The following is a 22,691-nucleotide window of genomic DNA, read 5'->3' on the forward strand; positions in this document are numbered from 1 at the left end:
GTCCATGTTACTCTCTTTTCACTAATTTTTTGCAACATTTTATTGTTTTTACCATTTTTGCCAACTGTAACTTATTTTTAATAAATTTTACCACTTTTTTGCCAGTTTTTGACCATTTTGTCACTTTTTTCAGTTTAAGTCTCCTTCACTCATTTTTTGCCACATTTTTGACCAATTTTCCTGTAACTCATTTTTTGTTATCATTTTTTTGCCATTTTCACCTGTTTTTGCCTCTTTTATCTTGTTTTTTGCTATTTTCAATGTTTTTATTCGTCATGGCGTACACTCCCTACATCAGAGCCGACGCTCCTTGGTCATTTTTGTGCATGAAGATGCGACGACACACAGATGAACAGTAAAACAAAGAAAGCAATTTAGGCCGTCAGTTAGGAGGAAATTGGAAAAACTTGCCCATTGTGGATCATCAGTGTGAGCAGGAACACATGGGTAAGCTATTAAAACAATAAAAGATCATCAGTGCTGCACACACACACACTCACACACACAGAGTGAGGCTTTTTCACCCTCTTCCACACCCAGGCTCTTATCTCCCTCGCTCCCCCGTTGGGAGCGTTCTCAAAGTGTAATTGTTGCTCCGGCAAGCCAATCTGCAAACATTAGGACACATTCCCCGATCCTATCGCGCTCTCCCAGGAACAATAGCCTGCCAATGGCGTCGCTCGGCAGGCTCGGGCAGGAAGTGACACACAGACGGGCTGTCTAGCGGGGGGTTCTGGGGGGTCACCGCGGCTCTGTAATAAGAAGCTAATGCTGCAACAAAAGGCTCCATTCTCTGCTAACGCGCTGACGGCTAAGACGTCTGCGGCGCTGTGTTATCTCCCATAAACACGCCAAACACATCAACTCACATGCACATACAAAGGGAACATGTTTACAGGAGTCTGCAGAGGAGCATGCACAATGGCAGCTTTATTACTGTTGCATTGCAATAGCATTATTATTCTTTACAGAGCAGAAACGTGCTCTCCATGACAACAGAGGGGGGTATCTGTCTGTGAGTGTACCAGGGGGATCTCTAAACGTAATGAACTTGGAGATATTGAACTCAGAAGGCAAACAAATGCTGTCTTAATATTGTAGCTGCCATAAGATAAACAACATATAGAGGACAGAGAGAGCTGCTTTATCAGGCTCATGCTCTACTGTCTGCTGAAAACACAAAAACACACCTTAATCTGAATGAATGATAGTGAGCATCTAAAATCATTCAAAGCTAATTTGTCATCCAATGAATTTCTGCAAACTCCTAAAACTGAATAATCCAGCCTTTCAATCACAAGCAGAGAGGATGATGCTTGCAGCACCCCAGTGAAGGCTCCACTGCTTTTGTCTGCAGGTTTTTGCACATAATGTCACATTAGTGTTGAATTCCACACAGGGATTGATTTCTGCATGGAGTACTGCGATCAAAAAGCCTAAGCTGTGTGCAGCTTGCAGCTCGGCAAACTGGCTCAAATCGGAAGAAACAAGAGCAACTTTCAGGTACTGAAAGGTGGAAACGGTGGAAAAGCTCAGGGAGAAGTAGCGGCATACTTGTTTGAAAACCTCCGTCTTTAGGCAGCAGAGTCAGACATCACTCATGCACGCAGATCAACCGATCAGGGATGCAATGACTAACGATCAGAGCAGAGGAGAATTTGTTCTGCAGCTTGTGTTTAGCAGCTGGATGAATACAACACAAAAAGAAATAATTCTCAGCTTGACAGCAGTCATTTCATGCTGCTCTTAATCTGAGGTTGTTGGCCCAGCCAATCACAGCAGGCCTCAGAACTCATCAAAGCTTTTATTTGGCTATCTACCTTTTTGCTATTTTCAACATTTTCACCCTTTCTTGTTGCCATTTTGGCCCTTTCTTGCACATTTATAACCTGACACGCCAGATGGATTTGTTTCACCCAAAGCTTCAATAGGAAACGTTTGATGAAAGGCAGAGGCTTCCAAAAATCCTCAGAGTGTGATTGGGTGGACGTTCTGTCCATCACATCTCTACGGGCCAATCAGAGCAACAAAACACGTGACACAGCCGCTAGCAAGCTGTGTGTGTGCAGCTGCTGAGGAATAACACGAAACATGGCGACTGTAGACACGTCAGTACTCGACTTTTGAGGTTTTTGAAAAGAAAACAACTCACTGCTGTTCTTTGTTCTCCTTTTAACGAAGAAATGTCGTCAAGTTCTGATAAAACTGGCGCTTTAGCAGCATCCACGCTAATCTCTTCCTCCATAACTGCACCAGCTCTTGCTGCTGCTTGTTTACGTCACGACTCTGCTGAGCCTGAAAGTGCTGCCCCTCAATGCTGATTGGTCCTGTCACTTTCTAACCGGGCCCAATGGTTCAGACGGGAGCTTTGAGCGATGGATTCACCAGTGAGAAACAAGGAAACGGGCGTATCCATCTGCTTTACAGGTTAGCACATTTAAGCTGCCATTTGCCACTGAATGCCACTTTTTCCCATTTTAGTAACTCATTTTTTAACACATTTTACTGTTTTTGACCATTTTTGCCACCTGTACCTTATTTTTAATAAATTTTTACCAGCTTTTCTCCCCATTTTTGCCAATTTTCAATTTTTTGTCCATTTTAGTCTCTTTCACTCTGTTTCTGCCACATTGTTGACCATTTTTGCCACTTGTAACCCATTTTTTTAAAATCAGTTTTTTACTATTTTCCACCAGTTTTTGCCTCGTTTATCTTGGTTTATAGCTATTTTCAAAATTTTCCATCTTTTCTCTCACCATTTTTGCCCCTTCTTGCACAATTAAGCAACCATTTGCCATTGAATGCCACTTTTTCACATTTTAGTTGATCATTTTTTGCCACATTTTACTGTTTTTTGACCATTTTTGCCACCTGTTACTCATTTTTTAGTTAATTTATTAATCATTCATTATCAGTTTTAATCCTTTTTTGCCAGCTTTCACCCATTTTTTGCCACTTCTTTGCTGCTTTTTGACCAATTTACTACTTTAACCTATTTTTGCAACTTTCACCACTTAGATTGTGGTGTCCACTGTCCTCCTCTCTTTGGTAAAGGCATGAACCCCCCCCCAAAAAAATAAACCAAAAATAAACCAAACCAAAAAAAAAAAAGCCCAAGTTGTGTGCAGCTTGCAGCTCTGCAATCCGGCTCAAATTTGAAGAGACAAGAGCAACTTTCAGGTCCTAGCCATTTATTTGGCTAGCTGTGTCGTAGAAGTTCTGCAGGAATCCGAAGACAAACTAGGGAATGCTGCAAGGTTATTACAGTTTATGCAAACTGACTAACACTTCAATGAGAGTGTTTCAAATATGGCGGCTACCACAGATTTACTTTAAACATATGGGGGACACTAAGACTGAATCACTACTGTCCTGGGTATAAATCACATTGTCTCTCTCTCTCTCCTGGATTTGACATGACACCTGCGTTCACTGCATGTCTTTTCTACATCCAAAATAAATCCAAAAAGCATTTTTAGCTCCTCTTAACTGGAACAATTAGCTCGATCAAACTCATCTAATGGCACCAGATTGGTGTGAAATCATGGCCGTTACTGTCAGACCTTCTGCAAACATGCTGAGTGAGAAAGCATGGCTCATTTAGGGAAAATGCATTCAGAACTTTGCACACAATTCTGGATAAATCTCTGCTGATGAAGTGTATTTCCTATGAAACAACTGACATTTATGTGTGCAGATGTATCTTACAAGCTTAACTAACTGCTGTTTATGAAAATCAAGGCACTTTAATGATGGTGCATTTGACCTGTTGGCTGTTTTAGGTGTATAGAGATCCACAGGGGTTCACACCTGCATGACTCCACAAACCTGCGTCTCCTGCAGAGTCCTGAGAAATGATCCGACACGCTCGTTTAGAGGAGGTTTTTACTCATCAACATCTGCTACAGAAAATGCTCGGAGACTTTCAGCTTTCATATCATGGGTTCACTTTTCTCTATTTCAAGCCAAATTTCTGAGATTTTAACACCAAAAAGGTGGACTTAACCACTCACCCGCTGACTGAATCTATTCTTGACATAAATGGGTTGATATTCTCGCCTGTTTCTTTCAAATTCCTGTGAAAGCATCAATAAAGGAAGCGGAAAAAAGAGAAAACAGCACCAAAGGCTTGAAGTGTAATAGACCCTTCAAGTGATGACATTTCTACCGCCTATTGTGCTTAAAAGGCTCACTTAAGATTCTCTGACATTTGATAGAGCAGCGATGGCTTCCTTACTTTGTTACTGAAGAGGAGCCGAGCCCACGTACGCACACACACACGTACGCACACACACACGCACACACACACATGCAGCTGCCAGTGGTTTCAGGAGAGTGCACGCTCCAGTCGCCCACGTGAGAACACCCAGACACACACACACACACACACACACACATATATACAACAAGCTGCTGCACAAAATAACACAAGTTCAGCTACGCGGAAGCATGCTTAAAGCACACGCCCACACTTTCATGCACGCACACACAACGTTTTCAAACAGCCACCCACACACCCAAACGCACAGAGGGCCCGTCAATCACCAGGGGCCGACAGAGGCGCAAAAAACAGAAACATTTCAAACAGATAGCAGCGATGGGAGAGAATGGCAGACAGACACGCATGTAGACACAAACGCGGCTCGTTATCTGCAGACACACCGCCATTGTCCACGCTGATGGAGGGAACGGCGTGCAGGAGGCTATCAGCACGCAGAGTCGTGGTCAGATTAAGCCGTTCGGGGAGAATCCTGCAGCATCAACACTTTTTTTTTCTCTGAGCTGCTCATTCAACGGCCTTCAAGGAGGATGAAGAGGGAGGAGGAGGAGGGAAGGTGAGGGGATTACAGAGGGAGAAGAAGAAAAGAGTAGGGCGAAGCAATCACGGTCATTCTGATCCACACTGAGATCAACATTTCTAATTTTCTAAGGCTGGTTTTTATTTCTTAGTGCTCATTTTAAAAACAGAAATCCAGCTGCTCTGTGGCTGGACTGGGACATTTCTCCCACGGTGTTTTTCAGACAAGAATCAGACAAACATGACCCAGACGTGGATGAATTTAGTTTTCAGGATTCATACTCGACTAAAGGCTCCATTAAGCTTTACATTCGATTAATCTACAGATAAAAACACAGCCTCTGTGTCCTCTATGACGGCAGTTCTCCAGAAGCTCACATGCTGCAGTACCACCAGGGATGATGGGGGCAGCACTGAGCTGTGGAGATGCTGAGTAAGCATCCACGCTTTTCTTCTTCGCGTCGGCCATTTTTATTCTTCTTCTGTGGGGCCAATCCTCTCCTCCATACTTTATTGTATTGACACTGTAAAAACTTTAGTCAATCTTTTTAGTCAATCTTAATTCAGATGCTACACAAAAACTAAAAATGCATCAAAGTCAATATTTTGGCTGTTTGACAGACCCGGGACTGATTTAAGTTTGAGCCAGAAAGTCTTGACTTTGATTTTTATATGAAACTAAACTTGTTTTTTCTTATGATGATTCTTCTGTTTTCAGCTATTTAAAGCACCTTCTCACCTTTTTAGCGATGAAAATATTAAAGTTAATGACTTCCATGCCAGTTTTGGCTATTCTAGCAGGGTTTCCACTACACCTCAGCTCTCAGCACCTCCACGCTTCCCCTGCAAGGAAAAGAATTTTGATCTAGTTTTATCTGTAATCTGTGAAGTAATGCATTGATGCAGATAGGGGAAATATAAAAATATATGCATAGATATGATGACAAGTAGAATAGGGTCAGGTGGAGTTTCCATCTGTAAGGTAAATAACCACCATAAATCCTGTTTCTCTGACTGTCTGCAAGCCAAAGTCATGATTAGAAATTAGTTAATTGTGCGTCTCTATGAGAGAGAGGAAAGATGGATGAAGAATAAGGAGGAGGACTGATGGTAGGGGTGAGGCGGGTGAGGCGGGTGACGTGGACGAGTGACAGCAGGAGAGAGAGGGAGAGGAGCAGAGAGTCTGACGAGCCTCATTAAGACATGCCTGCTATCCAGCAGCTCCCTGTAGACGGTGACCCCACTGGGAAACCTCTGCCAGTCAGCTCACACACACACATGCACTGGAGGTGTGTTGTGTGTGTGTGTGTGTTTGTTTGCTGCAGCTGCAGAGAAAAACTGCAGAAAGATGCAGCAGCGATGCTTCACGACTAAACGACGTGTAGATTATATCCTGATTGCTCGACTCTACGTGGCAATTAGCCGGTACTGTATATACTTGGATCGAAGCGTGTGTGCATGTGTGTGTGTGTTTTGGTGAGGCAGAAGTTGTGCTGTTAGATGAGGAAGGCGGGGGAAACGCTCAGGAGCTGGCACAGAGCTTCATGAATTACACTGTCTCTTCTGGTAGAGGAGCCAATCTGTCTGCACGCTCACACACGTATGTGCCACATTTGTCTCTAGCAGGCCGACACCAGAACCCCATTACAGGAACACGGGTACGGCTACATGTGAGCTATGTGCACTGGATACTAGATTAAGGACTGCTGCTGGGGCTGCAAGCACCATCATCAGCTCTATCTGCTGGTTATGATCACAATTATTGATAAATCTTCAGCTTTTTATCAAAAATGATCACCAATATTTACCTACAGTCCTTACAATCTTCAATCCAAACAACAGAAAGCACCTGCATTGTTCATCTGCTGATACAGACGCCAAAAAAAAAGCAAAGAGTAACACGACTCTGAAGCAAGAATGAGCAAATATTGACCATTTTTATCTTCAAGTTATCTCATGATTTATTGGAGGAATTTTCCAGCCTTGTTGACATTTAACAGTTTCACCTTTTAGCAGAAAAGGCCCCAAAATATAGAAAATTAGCATTAAAATGTGCCAATTTAGCCCAAGTGGTCCAATGGGTTTGACTCCCTGCATAGACGTACCAAAACCTACAATACTGTGTAAATAACTGACAAAATAAATCAGATTTTTTTTTTTCTACTGATTACCTGAGGCCCACAATAGGGAGGGGCCACTGAGAAACCGGCAATAAGAAATGAGTTTTTATTTATATTTTCTTAGTGTCATTATTGAATCAAAAGAAACTGACTGAGTGGCTTAACAGACTGAAATTTGTATCAACTAGACTAAAACATAATATTAGGGGGCCCCTGCTCCCCCCTTAAACATGTCCAAATGGTGTAGTCCAGGGGTGTTAAACTCCATCACAGCAGGGGCTGGATTCTCAATTTGGGTCTAACCTGAGGGCCTAACAGGGTCGATATTTAACCACTGAGTATCAACCTAAATGATTCTGAGATTAAAAGGTTGACATGACAAGTTAAAAACTCAAAATCTGAGATAAAAAGTGAAACTTATAAGTTTCAAAGGTTAAAACATGACTTTTAAAGTCAAAATAAAGTTTTTAAAAAGCAAAATATGAGATGTAATACTGAAACCATGATTTTTAACAGTCGAAATATGAGCTTAAGTCAAAATCATGAGTTTTAAAAGTCAAAATATGAAATGAAGTTCAAATCACAAGTTTTAAAGGTAAAAAAATGAGATAAAAGTCAAAGTTAGGAGCTGAAATGGTCAGCAAAACTGAGAAAAAAAAAATCAAAATCATATTTAACAATCAAAATATGAGATAAACATTGAAATCATGAGTTTAAAATGTCAAAATATGAGATTAAATTTTAAATCCATGAGTTTGAACAGTCCAAATATGAAATGAAATCAAAAATCATGAGTTTTTAAGGTTAAAAAAATGAAACAAAATTTAAAGTTAGGAGATGATAAAGGTCAAAACGTAAGATAAAAGTCAAAAGCATGACTTTAAAAGGTCTAAATAGGATTTAAAATGTAAAATTATGAATCTAAAAGGTAAAAATATGAGATAAAAGTCAACGTTATGAGATGTAAAGGTTAAAATATGAAATAAACAGTCAAAATCATAAATTTTAGTCATAACTGTGAGATGCAAAATTGAAAATGTAGAGAAAACACTAATTTCTTCTCCATATTAATGACTTTTTATCAAATTATTTTTACTGTTTCCTTTTTCTAATTTTTATGACTCAACAAGGATATTATAAATCATCAAGGTGAAGTTTACATTTTTATACTGGAGGAAATCTGCAGACCTCATACTGGTGGGCCAGTTCTGATTAAAACATCATATGATCTGGTGGGCCGGGTATGATTGCACCACGGGCCAGATTTGGCCCCCGGGCCTTGAGTTTGACACCCGTGTTTCAGAGAAACATAGAGTTAGTGAATTTCTAGTAGAGTCCTAAGAGTTTCCCAGGAAATGGGCGGGAGATTTCCAAATATGGGAAAACCTGAAAAACGGGAGTGCTGTCAGGTATGGAAGCCATGAATTTCTGAATGAATTTGCTGACTGGTGGTTGAACAGCTGATGAGGACAGAGGCTGTGACAGGAGGCAGAGAAGGAGCCAGCATCAGTCAAACTACACTTCCTTCATGTTTGTGCAGAGGTGTCGGCGTGTTTGTAACTTTAACAGAGCAGTCGTTCTCAGCTGGTGGTTGGAACCTTAAAGACAGAGTTTTAACGTACACACATTGTTTTCTTTAAACTGCAGTAATTTCAGTCTATCAAAATCAAACTAACGGATCCTGTACCATTTTGAGCAAAAGAGCAAACAGTGCATGAATCCATCTGACTGCTGCTGTTTCTGTTGAATCTGTGAATGAAATAAATGTTGATGAACAGAATGAATGTGGGTGTCTAAGTGTGCACACTCTGCAGTCATGATCCATCAAGTCAGAGCCAGAGATGTCTTTGTGCCCGCTGTGAGCGTCTTTATCTTCATTATCTCTGAAATGTGCATATGTCTGCATGTCTCCGCTCCGTCCTGTCCTCTGTGTGCTTGTGAGCGCGCTCTCATTTCTATTAGCCCCCTTATCGCTGGAAGTATGGCGTCACGCTCTGGGATAAGCTGCGAGTGTGAGGAGAGGCGCTGATAAATCCCTCCATCATTCCCACTGTCCCGTCCCTCCTCCCCCACCTTAATTAAAAAGTGCTATCGCCCAGAGTGAAGGAATGAGAGGGGAGAGCGGGCCGCGCTCATCCATTCAGTCAGGAGCAGAGGGGTTGTCTCTAAGACTGCTTTTAATCTCAGCCGCTCCACACTAGACTGGACCGGGGGGAGGGCGGGGGAGGAGGGGGGAGGAAGAAAGACTCACTTTCATCACTGGGTGCTTTCTGCTGAGGTAGAAGGACCGGGCTGTGGGAGGAAGAGAATCTAAAACTCACTGATAGATGGTTAATTATCAGCAGGACTGATGCTGATTGGCCGTCTGGTCCTGCCCTCTACACATGCAGGACTCTGAGATCATGGTAGATCCTTCCCATGCCTCCAGGCTGATCTATGCAGCTCAGTTCTACACTATCCTGTGATTACAGCAGCAGTTAGTTCAACTCTGGAGTGACTCAGTTTGTTTCTGCTGATTTCTCATTGTTTTTAATGGTAGATGCTGCTGATCTGCTGAGTTAGCAGATTCACACCTGGACAGAAGATTACCTGGCATGAAGAATGCCCCTCTACTCTATCCATGACAGTCTGCTGCAGTATGTCGATAATTAATGCTGTAAATATTTAAACAACTCCCCAGATGACATCACAAGGGGAAAATCTGAGAGCAGCTTTGGTAGACCTGCTGATTGTGCTTCACTCTGTCCACACTGTAGTATAGTGTAGCTACATTTACAGCCAATATAGGCTGTAAATATCTGCAGAAACGTTCAATTCTACCGATACCAGTAACTAACTTAAGGTTGTTTTTGTCCTGATATCATGCTGATAACATTATGAACTAAATCTCTGCTCATTTGCACTCTCTATATCACTGTAAATCACAGAACGCTGTCTTCAGAATATCTTGCAAAAACCTCAAAGATCGATGCAGCTCTGTTTACACTCTGAAGTACGAGATTACTGCTATGAACTAAACTTCATCAGAACTGAATTTAGCAGGTGCTAAATGTACGTCTGACAGCAAGGACAGCACATGCTATTTCTAGTCCAAGTGGAGACGTTACACCATCATCACCAGAACAACAAACCATCACTGAGACCTCATCATCATCATCTATGACAGTGTTACTCAACCCTGCTCAACCACAGAGCCAAACTGTTGAAAAATATCCCTGCAAGAGCCACAATCTAAGTGGTGAGCAGAGGCAAAACAGCTAGAAGTAGCAATAACAACTAGAAAAGCACTTGGAGAGCGCAGACCTCCGCCATCAGCTCTATCTCCCAATCCTTTATAAAATTCCTGGATCCAGACCGTGATCCGGATCACTCCCAAAATCGAATCAGTTCTTCCTTATGCCATTTCTGACATTTCCTGAAAATGTCATCAACATCAGTCTATAACCTTTTGAGTTATGTTGCTAACAAACAAACTAACAAACCCTGCTGATCACATAACCTCCTTGGCGGAGGTAATGAGTTAAAGTTGGCAAAAATGGTTAAAAAAAAGCAGCAAAAATGGGCGAAAAGGGGAAAAAATGGGAAGAAAAAGAGGGAAAAGGGTCAGAAAGAAACAAAAATAGTTGAGAAGTGACAAATAAATGAGTTACAGGTGGCGAAATATGGTCCAAAAGTGGCAATAAAAGTGGCAAAGACATGGGTGGACATTGACTATAATGGGCTAAAAATAGGACACAAGTTGTATTTAATGGGAAAGGCAGCTTAATTGGGCAAAACATGGTGAAAAGGGCAAAAAAGTAGCAAAAATGGGCAAAAAATTGGGAAAAATGGGTATATAGTGGCAAAAGGTAGCTCTAATTGATAATAATGGGAAAAAAATAGGAAAAAGTGGCAAAAATTCCAATAAGTAAGAAAAAACTGTGGTTTTAATGGCAAAAGATAGCTTAAATGGGGAAAATTGGCAAAAAAAGTGAAAAAGTGGCAAAAAAAAATAGGAAAAAAGGGGGTATATAATAGCAAAAGGTAGCTGAGTGGGTGAAAAAAGTTGCAAAAATTGCTACAAGTAAGAAAAAAAGTGATATTTAATGGCAAAATGTAGCTTTAATGGGTGAAAAGTGGAAAAAAATATGAAAAAGGGCCCAAAAGTTCCCTTTTTAGGTTTTCTGGGGGAACTATTGAAGATTAAGACATAAAAGAGCCACACGTTGAGTATCACTGATCTGTGACATATTCAACAAAATCATCATCTTTAGCACCAAACTACCAAAGAACTCGGCCCTCCACTCCTGTAAAGTTTATATACTATGAATGCACATGTGCAAAACTCTCAGGTCATGAGTGCATCATTCTTCTTATTGTTGCACAAAAGTGCAAAGTAAACTTCCTCCTATTTGCACTTTTAACTCTTAAAATGTGCTAAAAACTCAAAACTGATCCAAACTCAAAGATTTACAACATTTTTTTACTTCCCATACTTGTTGAATCACTTCTTAGGAATGACAACAGTTTTCTAACAAGCTGTCAGTGAGGAAGATAGTAAAATAACAAAATGCAGAAAACAGACGACTGCTAGGCCCACATTAGAATGTCTGTTTAACTTTAGTGGCTGCAGCAGCAGCAGCAGCATAATGTGAATTAACTTAAAGACTTAACTGTTGCATTTCTGACCCTGAAAACCAAGAGTCAGGGCACAAAAGCAGCAAACACAGACAATAGCTCTTTGTTTAACAGTGTTACTGAGTTAAAGAAGGGATTTCTGTCCTTTAAGAAACCAACAAAAGCCACATCAAAGCCAGATAATATCCTAAAATCCTCTTTTCCTCCTCTCCCTCCCTAACAGGATAAGTGCTCCATGCTAATCAGCTAAATGCACCACACTGGCCGTCCTGATCAATGCTTCAATGGATCAATCGGATAAACAGATGGAAGCTGCTGCCTGCAGGAGGAGGAGGAGGAGGAGGGGGTTTAATGGTGTGGGTCTAATCCTAAACACTACCTGCCTGCAGTATCATGTCTCCGTCTCTCTGGGTGCTTCTTTTGTGCGTGTGCGGCGGTGTCAGACCGGCACACGGGAGCCACTTTTCTTTGACGTTTGGCTGTCTGAAGCAGCCGAGGCTGCATCAGCAGGAAGGGCTGAGAGGAAGTGCTGCAGGAGGCGAAGTGATCTGTGGGCACGCTCGACCCCCCACCCTCACAGAAACTCAACCGTCACTGGATGTGGAGTAAAAATAACGCTTAAATCTCCAGCATTTTAATGATGGGGGCGTTAAAAGTGCAGAAACGTGATGATCTTCAGTCATATTTTTAACCCCAGAGGAGAGAGCGTCGTCTAAATTGTACCAAAATGTTGAACTAGTGAGGAGCCAGGTGATGTTTCAGGCACTTTGGACCCACAGCTACTGATCACTTTTTCAACTGCAATTAATGGAAGTGAATGTGAAGTGATTCTTTGGGGATCAGACACGTCTAACATGACAAAATCCACGTCTTCTTGTTGAAATGAGAGCTGCTGTGGCACCGGTGTGGTCTGAAACCATGGCGGCAACTTTGAAGAGCTGATTCTATCAAACTCACCTTTTACCACTGTGATGTATTAGGCCATGTATTATGTATTATTATGTATTTTGGAGAACATTTTAAAGCATACATTCACATAAAGGTTGCCTTTTTTTAGTGCAATGCATTTTTTAGATGTGGTGCCATCTGGCTGCATTGTCCTTCCTATGAAGTTTCATCCTTTAAAACATTTAAATTTAAGGCGGTGAGCAGATTTAGTAAATGGAACGAGAGGAAGGACAGTGCTGTGATGTAGAAGAACAAAGCAGACACACACTCGTGTTATTATCCGGGGATGCTTTACAGAAATATGCAGAGCATGTACAAAATGACTCAGTGACACCCAGTGACTGGGCCAGGCCTGTCTTTGGAGGGCTGTTAGCATTACAATGCAATTACAGTCTGCAACAAAAGCATTTTTATTAATCGTGATTGGTCAGACTTTGGTTAGGCCACTCCCCCCACTGCTATTTAAAGTCTCATTTCACTTTAAAAACTCTGACAGCTCATTGGGTGAGTCATCTGATCTCTGTTATCATCATTACTGTTCCCTTATTTCCTTCTCAATCCATCCCAAGTTCTTCTGCCAGCTTAAGTCTTTGTCATAGTTTTGGATTTCCCCAAAGTTCTCCAGTTTCTTTCAAAGTAATCAGGTCTGCACCTCAGTGGTTCTTAACTTTATAGCACAGCACAGTAGTGAGCCTTAAGGCCGTGGGAGTTTGTACCATACGTTGTAAGTCCTGTAACCAGGCCCGCCCACAGATCAGGCTGGACCCCTGAAAACCCCCCAGAGAATGGGACCTCCATTCATTGATGATATCAGTGGATGTGTTGGATCAGTAGCATTGGTGCTAGCATCCTGGCTTACAGTTACCTCATTAAGAGCTGAAAAGCATGGCAAGCTATTATTGGTGTTGAAATTATTAATTCATGCTATTTAAACCAAGTTAACCAATTTTTCTATCCATTTTTGACACTTCTTTGACAGCTTAAACCATTTTGCTGCTGTCTAGCATTTTCACCACTTTTTATTACTGTTTTCGACCCATTTTTGCCATTACTGACCATTTTTTATCACTTTTAATCCCTTTTTACCACCTTCTAGTAACTTTAACCCTTTTTGCCACTTTGAATCTATTTTGCCGTCTTTTTGCCAGTTTTAGCCCACCTTTGTCCTAGTTTAGCCACTTTTTTTTGCCCAATTTTGCCCGTCATTATCACTTTTAACGCATTTTTTCCACCTTTCTACAACATTTAACCCATTTTGGCCACTTGAAACCCATTTTTGCTAACCTGTCACACATCCATCTGGGAAAGCTTCAATAGGAAACGTTTGAGAAAAGGCAGAGGATTTGAAAAAAAACTTAGAGTGTGATTGGGTGAACATTCTGTCTGTCACATCTCTACGGGCCAATCAGAGCAACAAAACACGTGACGTAGCCGCTATCGAGCTGTGTGTGCACAGCTACTGAGGAATAACACGAAACATGGCGACTGTAGACACGTCAGTACTCGACTTTTGTCGTGTTTGAAAAGAAAACAACTCACTGCTGTTCTTTGTTCTTCTTTTAACAAAGAAATGTCGTCAAGTTCTGATAAAACTGGCGCTTCAGCAGCATCCATGCTAACCTCTTCCTCCATAACTGCACCAGCTCTTACTGCTGCTCGTTTACGTCATGACTCTGCTGCACCCAAAAGTACTGCCCCTCGTCTCTGATTGGTCCTGTCACTTTCTAACCGGGCCCCAACGGTTCAAACGGGAGCTTTGCTAGATGGATTCACCAGTGAAAAACAAGGAAATGGGCGTATCCATCTGCTTTGTAAGGTTACATTTTTGCCACCTTTTAGACACTTTCAGCATGTTCTCTCCACTTTTAACCCATTTTTTGGCCCCTTATTCCAATTGTCACACATTTTTGACTTCTGTCGCTCCTCACTTGTGTCTTCCAAAATAATTAAATCGCCCAAAAGTTGTTCCCATGTAAGCTTATGGCATGTGATTTCCATTTTAATAAAAACCTGCTTTTATTTTGGTAGAAAATACAGAATTACGTCAGTATAGAGTGACTTAGCTTAACCCTGGAAAAAAGAACTTGCTACAGATAGAAAAGTAAATTAAAACATCTGAAAGGAACATAAAAGAAGAGAGAATTGGACTGTCATGAGTGAGAATGGCTTTACCTTTCAGGAGCAGCAGTGAGCTTATTCTCCATCACTGTGAGAGCAGGAGACGCTACAGTGAGTAGCATCAGCTGCTGCCTGCTGTGCTAGCTTTAGTTTTAAACATGCAGATAATGTGATTCAAACATTCGAACCATTCATTTCAGAGCTTAATCTCATCATGATTAATGTATTAGTGCTGACAGCCATGCTAGGGAAATAAATGCTCTTAAATTAATCTAAATAAACAGAATGATTCCTCATTTAGCTTCAGTGTGTGGTATTAATGCCTCCTCCTCTTACTGGCATCTTCTTATTTAAATCTTCTTCATATAAATAAAGCCTTACCTTTAACCTAGAGTGAGAATAAATGGACATATGTAAAAATCTGGATGTATTTCCAGGCCCTGCGCTGTCAAACCTTCTTTAAATTCCTCCCCTCAGCTCCCTCTCCTCTTTAAATTACAGTAAATCTAAAACAATGCTAACCCCCCCTCCGGCTCCCTTAAACCCGTCCCCGAGCCCCCGTTAAGACCCCCTCGTGAGCCTAATGTGGCAGAGTGAAAGACCCCGCTCTGGTTTATTTATGGGGGTCTTGTTTTTAATTTCACCCTGCGTGCGGTGGGCCGTTCCCCTCCTACCTGACTGCTATTGAACGCAGCCCGCTCCATTTGTCTCCGGCTATGAATGCTAATAGGTGACCTTGTTTTTGCAGCTGATACCTCGGAGACTGGGCCAGATTAAAACACAGAAACGCAAAGAATTGAAAGGCAGGACGAGTGAGAGGAGAGGGAGAAAAAACAAATAGAGAAGACGAGGCGAGCATTTGGAAAATAAATGATTAAATTAGAAGTCTGGGAGAAGTCGATACCATAGGTGGAAAGGATGCACAGACGCCCACTCAATAAACATGCAAATGAGCTGCTTAATGGCCTGAATATTAATGCTCATGCTATGCAGTAATTGATGTACATGTCAGAGAGTCAAACTACAGAGATTACAGTACAAGTGGAGAGGAAGTTTGTCTGCATCAGGGAGGAGAGAGGACAGAAAACAAGGAGCCTGGAGACACGAGAGAGGACCTTTAGAGCTCTCAGTGACAGCAGCAGGAGGCGTCCCAGCTTTTTATGTCTCTTATGGATCATTTACCTCCAGAACATCCACGAGCTTTACAGGGACGGACGTTTCCGACTGGGACGCCCCAGGCGGGACACATTTTAGATTTTAACCCTTCACCAGCACAAAGTGTCACCAATTTCTATCACTTTTTCCAACTTCACTTAAACTCGTTCATGCCTTATTACAGACAATATTCCATGTCTGAGTCGAAATAATGCTGAACTGACTGTAGTTATGAGGAGAGGAGCATTTGATGAAAGATAACACCAAAACCAGGTTGTCAGTTTCTAAACTTTCTGGAGACTCTTTTGGCGGTGTGGTCAGTAAATTCTGGCACGGTCTGGCCCAGTAAACCCTGATCTTGTCTGGGTTTCACTGCCACTGTGTGTCCAGACTCATCTCTAGTGACGGGGACTGGGTCTCTCTTTAGAGATCTGGATCTTTTAGGTCCACTCAGTTATCATAATAATCATCTTTGGGCTTCTGAATGGCTCATCATTTGGTGCAACCCTGCTCAACCAAAGAGCCAAAGAGCCACAATCTAAGTAGTGAAAAGTGGCAAAAAATGGCTTAAGCAGCATTAAAAGTAAATTAAAGGTGGCAAAAATGGTAAAAAAAAAAAAACTAAGGGGGGTGAAAATGGGGAGAAAAGTGGAAAAAGGGTCAGAAAGTAGCAAAAATGGGTGAGAAGTGACAAAAAATGAGTTACAGGTGGCAAAAATGGTCCAAAAGTGGCAAAAACATATCAACAAAATGGGTGGACAATAATAAAATGGGTATAAAGCAGTCAAGAGTGGCAAAAATGGGCAAAAAAAAAAGGAAACAAGTGGTATTTAATGGCAAAATGTAGTTTAAATCAGCAAAAAGTGGGAAAAAAGAGAAAAAAGTGCAAAAAGAAGTGGGAAAAAAATGGAGATGAGTGGTATTTAATGGCAAAAGATAGCTTAAATTGGTTAAAAGTGGCAAAACATGGGGAAAAAGTGCAAAAAGAAGTGGGAAAAATGGGAACAAGTGGTATTTAACGGCAAAAGATAGCTTAAATTGGTTAAAAGTGGCAAAACATGGGGAAAAAGTGCAAAAAGAAGTGGGAAAAATGGGAACGATTGGTATTTAATGGCAAAAAGTAGCTTAAATGGGCAACAGGGGGCAAAAAAAGTGGTTAAAAAGGGCAAAAATTGACCAAAAAAATAGGAAACAAGTGGTATTTAATGGCAAAAGGTAGCTCTAGTGGGTGAAAAGTGGCAAAAAATTGTGAAAAAGGGCAAAAAAAGTTTCCCTCTAAAATTTTCTGGGGGAATAAAATTTAAAATTAAGTCATAAAAGAGACACAAATCATCACTTAAGAGCCACAAATCATCACTAAAGAGCCACAAATCATCACTAAAGAGACACATGTGGCTCCAGAGCCACAGGTTGAGTATCACTGGTCTAGCTCCACTCTTCGGGGTCGTTCAGGTCTGACTGGTGCCCAGAAAAGCAGAATGCTACGTTTCAGTTATGCTGCTGTTCATTTAATAACCAAGAGCATCAGATGGCAGCACAACTTAAGAATAGTCAGAAGACAGTGGAGGAGAGGATCAACATCAGAAACAGGCAAACCAAAATACTGGCCGACATTTACGTAGATAAGTGATAAATTCACCAACATTCAGCTCTAAGGACGTCTCTTTTCGTTGTTCTAGTGCCACAACAAGCATCAGCATTGTTCAGTTTTTACTGAAATCCTGTTAAAGCTTAAACTCCTGATGTCCTGCATTGAGAATCTTTGTCTTGTCTGTTTGCAGGGATGCAGATTCTGGCTCATTTTAGAGACCTGGATAAACTCAGCCGACTCCTTCACCTCCCTCATGGCTCTTTATTTGGCACCATTTAGTTTCTTTAATAAATTTGCTGAATTTCTCACAGCTTCAGCCTTGATTGAGCCTCTGGTTGATGATTGTGCTGAAAATTAAGCCTCATTTTTTAAAAAGTCATGATAATGTCCTACAATGACTTCCCTAAAGGTCCTGGTTCCTCAGAACGTGCTGCAGGCCAGATGAAACCTGCTCACCGGACCGTATGACACCCAGAATGAAACTTTAATGACACCATCGAGCAGCAGTCCTCAGAGTGGTGAAAAAGAAGACCAGATCATGCCTTTACTGTTAAATCACAAAACCAGGACAAATAAAAGAAGATGCTCTCTGAGCTTGGAGCTCACGTCTGCATGCTTCCTTTTTAAGGTCTGATCTTCTGTGTCTGCTGAAGTTGCCAAGCTTCTGCAGGTTTTTGTGCAGTGAATTGCTTCTTTGAGGTAACGATAGCAATACAGGGACGTTAAAGAAGCATCCACATTCATTCAGTAAAGAGTTAAAAACTCATCTCAGCACATTCAAGGGCAACATTTGCTTCTGGAAACGCGTCCAGAAACTCGATGGCGTCTCATGAAAAGCAGGATTCAATTTCATGCAATTCAAGTCCAAAGCTTTTTTGGCAGAAAAGTTTCATAGAAACGATTTCAGCGAGGCTTCAAAGCACAATTTCATCAATCTTTGAAACTTTAGAGTCACTTCTCTCTCCTGTGACAACAGCGGGCTTTATTTTCAGCCTCTCAGACGCTGGTGTCACTTCATAAAAGCCTTCACGCGATCTGCTCCTCCAAGTCCAGCGCCGCTTTAACTTGTGACCCCTGCACGCTTTGATCTCACCCCTTCCTCCCCCGTTTCCCCCCTCTGCCATGTTCCTTCTCCGTAATCTCTGCTCTGATGCTGCAGCCTCGTCCCCTCTGAACCGCCCTGCTCTTCTGCCTCGTGTTCTGCTCTCCTCTGTCCCTCGTTCCTCTTGGCATGTGTGTTTGCTGGGGCTCTCTGGGGGGGCGCAGAGGCAGGGACATGCGGTGCAGTGTCTTGGCAGGGGAAACACACAGAGAGAGAGGGAGGGAGGGAGGGAGAGCTTCCCTGGTGGCTGCCAAGAGGCCCACATCTGTCTCTGATCAGCGGCTGCACAGGCAGCCAGAGAAATGCAGAGGGGTGGCTGTCCTATTTCAAAACAAGTAGCCTAAACAAGAGGAGGAAGAGCCCGTGTGAGGGGAGCCGAGCAGCGGGTGGCGTTGTAACGACTCCACGGCCATCATGGGATCATGCAGAGCTCGTCACCCAGCGACAGAACCGCAGGCACCCATGTCCACCACTGTTAGCCAATCATGATGCATTTAACAGACAAACACCAGCAAAGATGTTTGCATGGGCATGACTGAGGAGCATGCATGCACAGCTTTGCCACAGCTTTCCCCGTTTTATCCTGTCAGGGGGAGAAATGCATGCATTTGACTTTAAAGCGCCTTTATGCTGCTAAAAGCAAAGAAAACAAGAATGGTGCAAAGATTTCCAGCATTTGACGCTTTAATCTTGAAAGATTCTTCCCTTTAGAGTCAGACATGTTGGATTTTTGCAGCAAGATTATTGAGCTTATTTGCATAAAGCATGTGACAACCACAGTCAAACCGCCATGAAAGGCTCCAGAATGACAGTTTCACTGTTCTGAACAGAGTTTACTGTTTGGTGATGGATTTTCACTAAGATCCTTCCGTTTAGTTCAAGAAAATGTGCTCCTAGAACCAAAAAAAGTCCAGAAAAATACATTTTAACCAAAGTCAAAGCATCTCAAACAGAAAGGGAACTAGGATTTGGTGCACAGACTCTGCACTTTGCAGCACTATTTCCCTCCTTGATTGTCATTTTAAAGAAAAATGGAACCAGTGAAAGAGATTCGTGCAGATTTGCCCAAAGATTTTGGCCCTTGCACAAGAAATGTTTGCTTTTCATGCAGAAGAACATCCTTGATTTTCCACATAAAATATGCAACAACCAGTCAAACCATCATGAGAGCAGAGAACAGGAGAAGCGTGCAGACATGGCTGTTTTACACAAAGATTCTCCCCTTTAATTCTAGGAATATCTGCTTTCCATGCTGGTTATCATCCCCAGAAGGAAAATCCACACTAGACAAAGAGTTTCCCCACCAGAAAGTTTAAAATCTTCACTCTTTTGCACAAAGAATGCCACTGATTTGTGCACAAATCTTGTACTTTTACAGCAGGATGCAACAAATCAGTCAGACCATCACACCAGCAGAGAAATGAGAATTATGCAGACATCTTGATGATTTCTACAGTTGGTGCTGTAGAGATTCTCTCCTATTGTGCCAGAAATGTTTGCTTTTTCATGCTGGATTATTTCCCCAGAAGGAAAATCCACATTAAACATGAAAGAGCCGGAGTTTAACCACCATAAAATTAAAGAAATGGGAACTGTGCTGAGACATTCGCCGTCTGGCACGAAGATATTCACCAATTTAAGCCAAAATCTCTTTGGACATGCAACAAACGTTTGCATTTTTTGCACGATTGTTGTCTATTCAGAGGAAATCCACATCACACATGCAACATCTGGACTGGAGGAGCATAAAAGCTGCAGAAACTGGAGAATAAAGAAGGAAGCGGCAGCCTGAGAGTGCGTGTCATCACACTGGTGGCGTCACCTTCTGTGTGGTGATCCCTCTCTCCCACCAGTGCATCTAACCTGCGCACATTTTGCGCAATTCTGTTGACATACACGTTATCACTGTTCCAACATCTCTGTGCATGTATCCAGATGGAGCCCTGTGCGCCCTGGTGTTAAATCCGCATTTAATGAGGCTTCGAAATAAACCTGGCGCAGGTTTCTGCGCGTTACGCAGAGAATGAGCGCAGACTAAACGCCTTACCGGGGAGATATGACTCCTCGTGCTCATTCTGCTCCTTAATCTCCGGGTTTATTCTTCTATGATTGCGGAGGTGACGCTGCGCCGCCGCCTGGAGATGCCGGCGCGCAGCCACCAGCTGCCCCAGCTTTCAGCACGCGCACAGCCACAAGGACCAACTACCCAAGGTAGACACCTCACTCAGGGTTGCTGATGAAGCTCATGACTAGAACAGGAGTGATTACAATCGTTTTAGCCAAGTCCTTTCACAGTGGAGGCGCTTTTACGCACGGATTCTTGGACACATCGCGGTTTTCGTGAGGAAGCGTTCCAAAAACCTGCTGTGTCTGGTTTATTCTCTTCACAAATAATTAAATCAAAGAAAACAAGGAGGGTAAACAACGTGTTTGGATTCTCAGGAGCTTCATGCATATAATCATCTCATTCACAGTCCGCTGAGCTGACAGGAGAGTCGATCCTGCGCTCGTGAGGCTGGGACACAGAAATGCTTCCGATCCTGTTAATATTTGATGAAGGTGTGGAAGTTCTCCGGGTTTAAATGTGTGCCAGCTGGCTTGGCACGGGCTGGAAGTGGCCAAAATACGAACAAGCCTATTTAAATCTCATTCTTTCACTCTAACACCCACACATCAGACTTAAACACAGACATCCAGCCCGTCTGTTTCAATCCAGCTCCAAATCTGACCATAAATAGAGGAGAAAAGGCCATCAAACCAGGACGCGCATGGATCCTGGAGCCACACGAGGGCTTTCTGGGAAACCTGACAATGAGAGCTTGAAAACAGGGCAGGTTTGATCCCCACTAGATTTAAGACTATTCTTCTGTTTGCTTTTGGCGTTTTTAACCCTGCAGACCACGCGTGCGCCAAGAATCAAAGAAAGTCAAACTCACCCTCCTCTCCTCTGACTCTTGACGCCAAATGACACAGCGCCATTAAAAATCCAATCAGGGATGAAACCAAATCCATCTTGGATGATGCACAAACTCTTGCAGAGCTTTGAAGTTTCTGATGTTTCCAACACCAAGGGTGGAAAATCTGATTTTCCTCCAAAAACCCACACCCCTTCAGGAGCAGAACACGTCTTCAAACACTTCAGTTATAATCCCACGGTGGAGAAAGTCCGCGCCAACCACATATCACAGAGGGAATTCAGGATCTAGTCCGTGTCCATTCAGCGGAACAAAACGTCCTCCAGAAAGCAGCGAGCGAACTAACTCCTGGGTCGATATGGCGTGCGCTCCGAGGCTGTGAAGCTTCGGGCGGTTTCTGCGCTCCAGAGAGTCCAGACAGCGGCTCCAGGGCGCGTCAGGATCCGACTGAGAGGCTCCCAGTCCGCGGTATCTCCCTGCGTATTTTGCGCACACGCGGTCCGCTGCTCGTGGAGGAAAAGTCCTGCTGAAAGCAGAGGTTAGGAGCTGATACCAAGACAGAGCAGTCGCGCGCTCTGGCGTCCACACAGAGAGATCTGACTGTCCTGCCACCTCCGCCGGCACCGCTGCTCCTCCTGGTGAGGCTCTCTGTCTGGTAGCGGCTCCGTTCAGCCTGCGCTCCGGCGTGGGTCCCTGCGTGTCCGTATCCAGGAGGTGTGTGTGGAGTGTGTGAGTGAGTGATGCGCTTTTGAGCTGAGCAGCTATCGCGTTACAGTCACGGCGCCTCGGCTCCGCCCCCTCCTGTCGCTCTCTCTCTCCCTCTCTCTCTCCCTCTCTCTCTGCTGCTTCCTCCCCTCTCTCTCTCACACACTGAGCTGCATCCCCCTCCAGAAGATAGCACAGATATGAACTCCTCCACAGATCAGGAGCAGATAAGACATATTGTGATGGTAAACCAGAACTTCTCCTCCGGCTGTTTTCTGCAGAGACGAAATCCCAGAAAGAGTGAGACATGCAGGGAGGAGTGACTGTGTGTGCATCCACCCTCCTCCTCCTCCTCCTCCTCCTCCCTAGGCACAAGGCCGCTTTCCCCCACAAACACACATCAAACAGCAAAGCCAATGTCAAAGCCCTCAACCCAACAGAGAGGGAGAGCCCACCTCAGCCCTGCCCAGCCTCAGCCCTGCAATCAGCAGCGTCTAAATACAGAGGCAGGCCGTCTAATGACACAGTAGTGAGCCCAAAATAATCTGCTGAGAAAGGCCTGCAGGGTCCGGCCCATGTGCCCTGCCTGCGGCTTGTGTTACCGTGTAATGTACTGGACGGC

At 43.1% G+C, this 22,691-nt stretch overlaps 1 protein-coding gene across 2 annotated transcripts in view; it reads right to left on the reverse strand.

Moving 5' to 3' along the window:
- Positions 1–22,096, reverse strand: part of nrp2a (neuropilin 2a) — a 127,526-nt gene extending 105,430 nt beyond the window's left edge. For both annotated transcript variants that reach the window (XM_041781630.1, XM_041781632.1), the window contains exon 1: positions 21,386–22,096. In XM_041781630.1, the coding sequence (XP_041637564.1) occupies positions 21,386–21,461 (76 nt within the window). In that variant the 5' untranslated portion in view covers positions 21,462–22,096. The remainder of the gene's footprint in view (positions 1–21,385) is intronic.
- Between the last annotated feature and the right edge of the window lie 595 nt (positions 22,097–22,691).

Source organism: Cheilinus undulatus, linkage group 24 (assembly GCF_018320785.1).
Source record: "Cheilinus undulatus linkage group 24, ASM1832078v1, whole genome shotgun sequence".
NCBI lineage: Eukaryota > Metazoa > Chordata > Actinopteri > Labriformes > Labridae > Cheilinus > Cheilinus undulatus.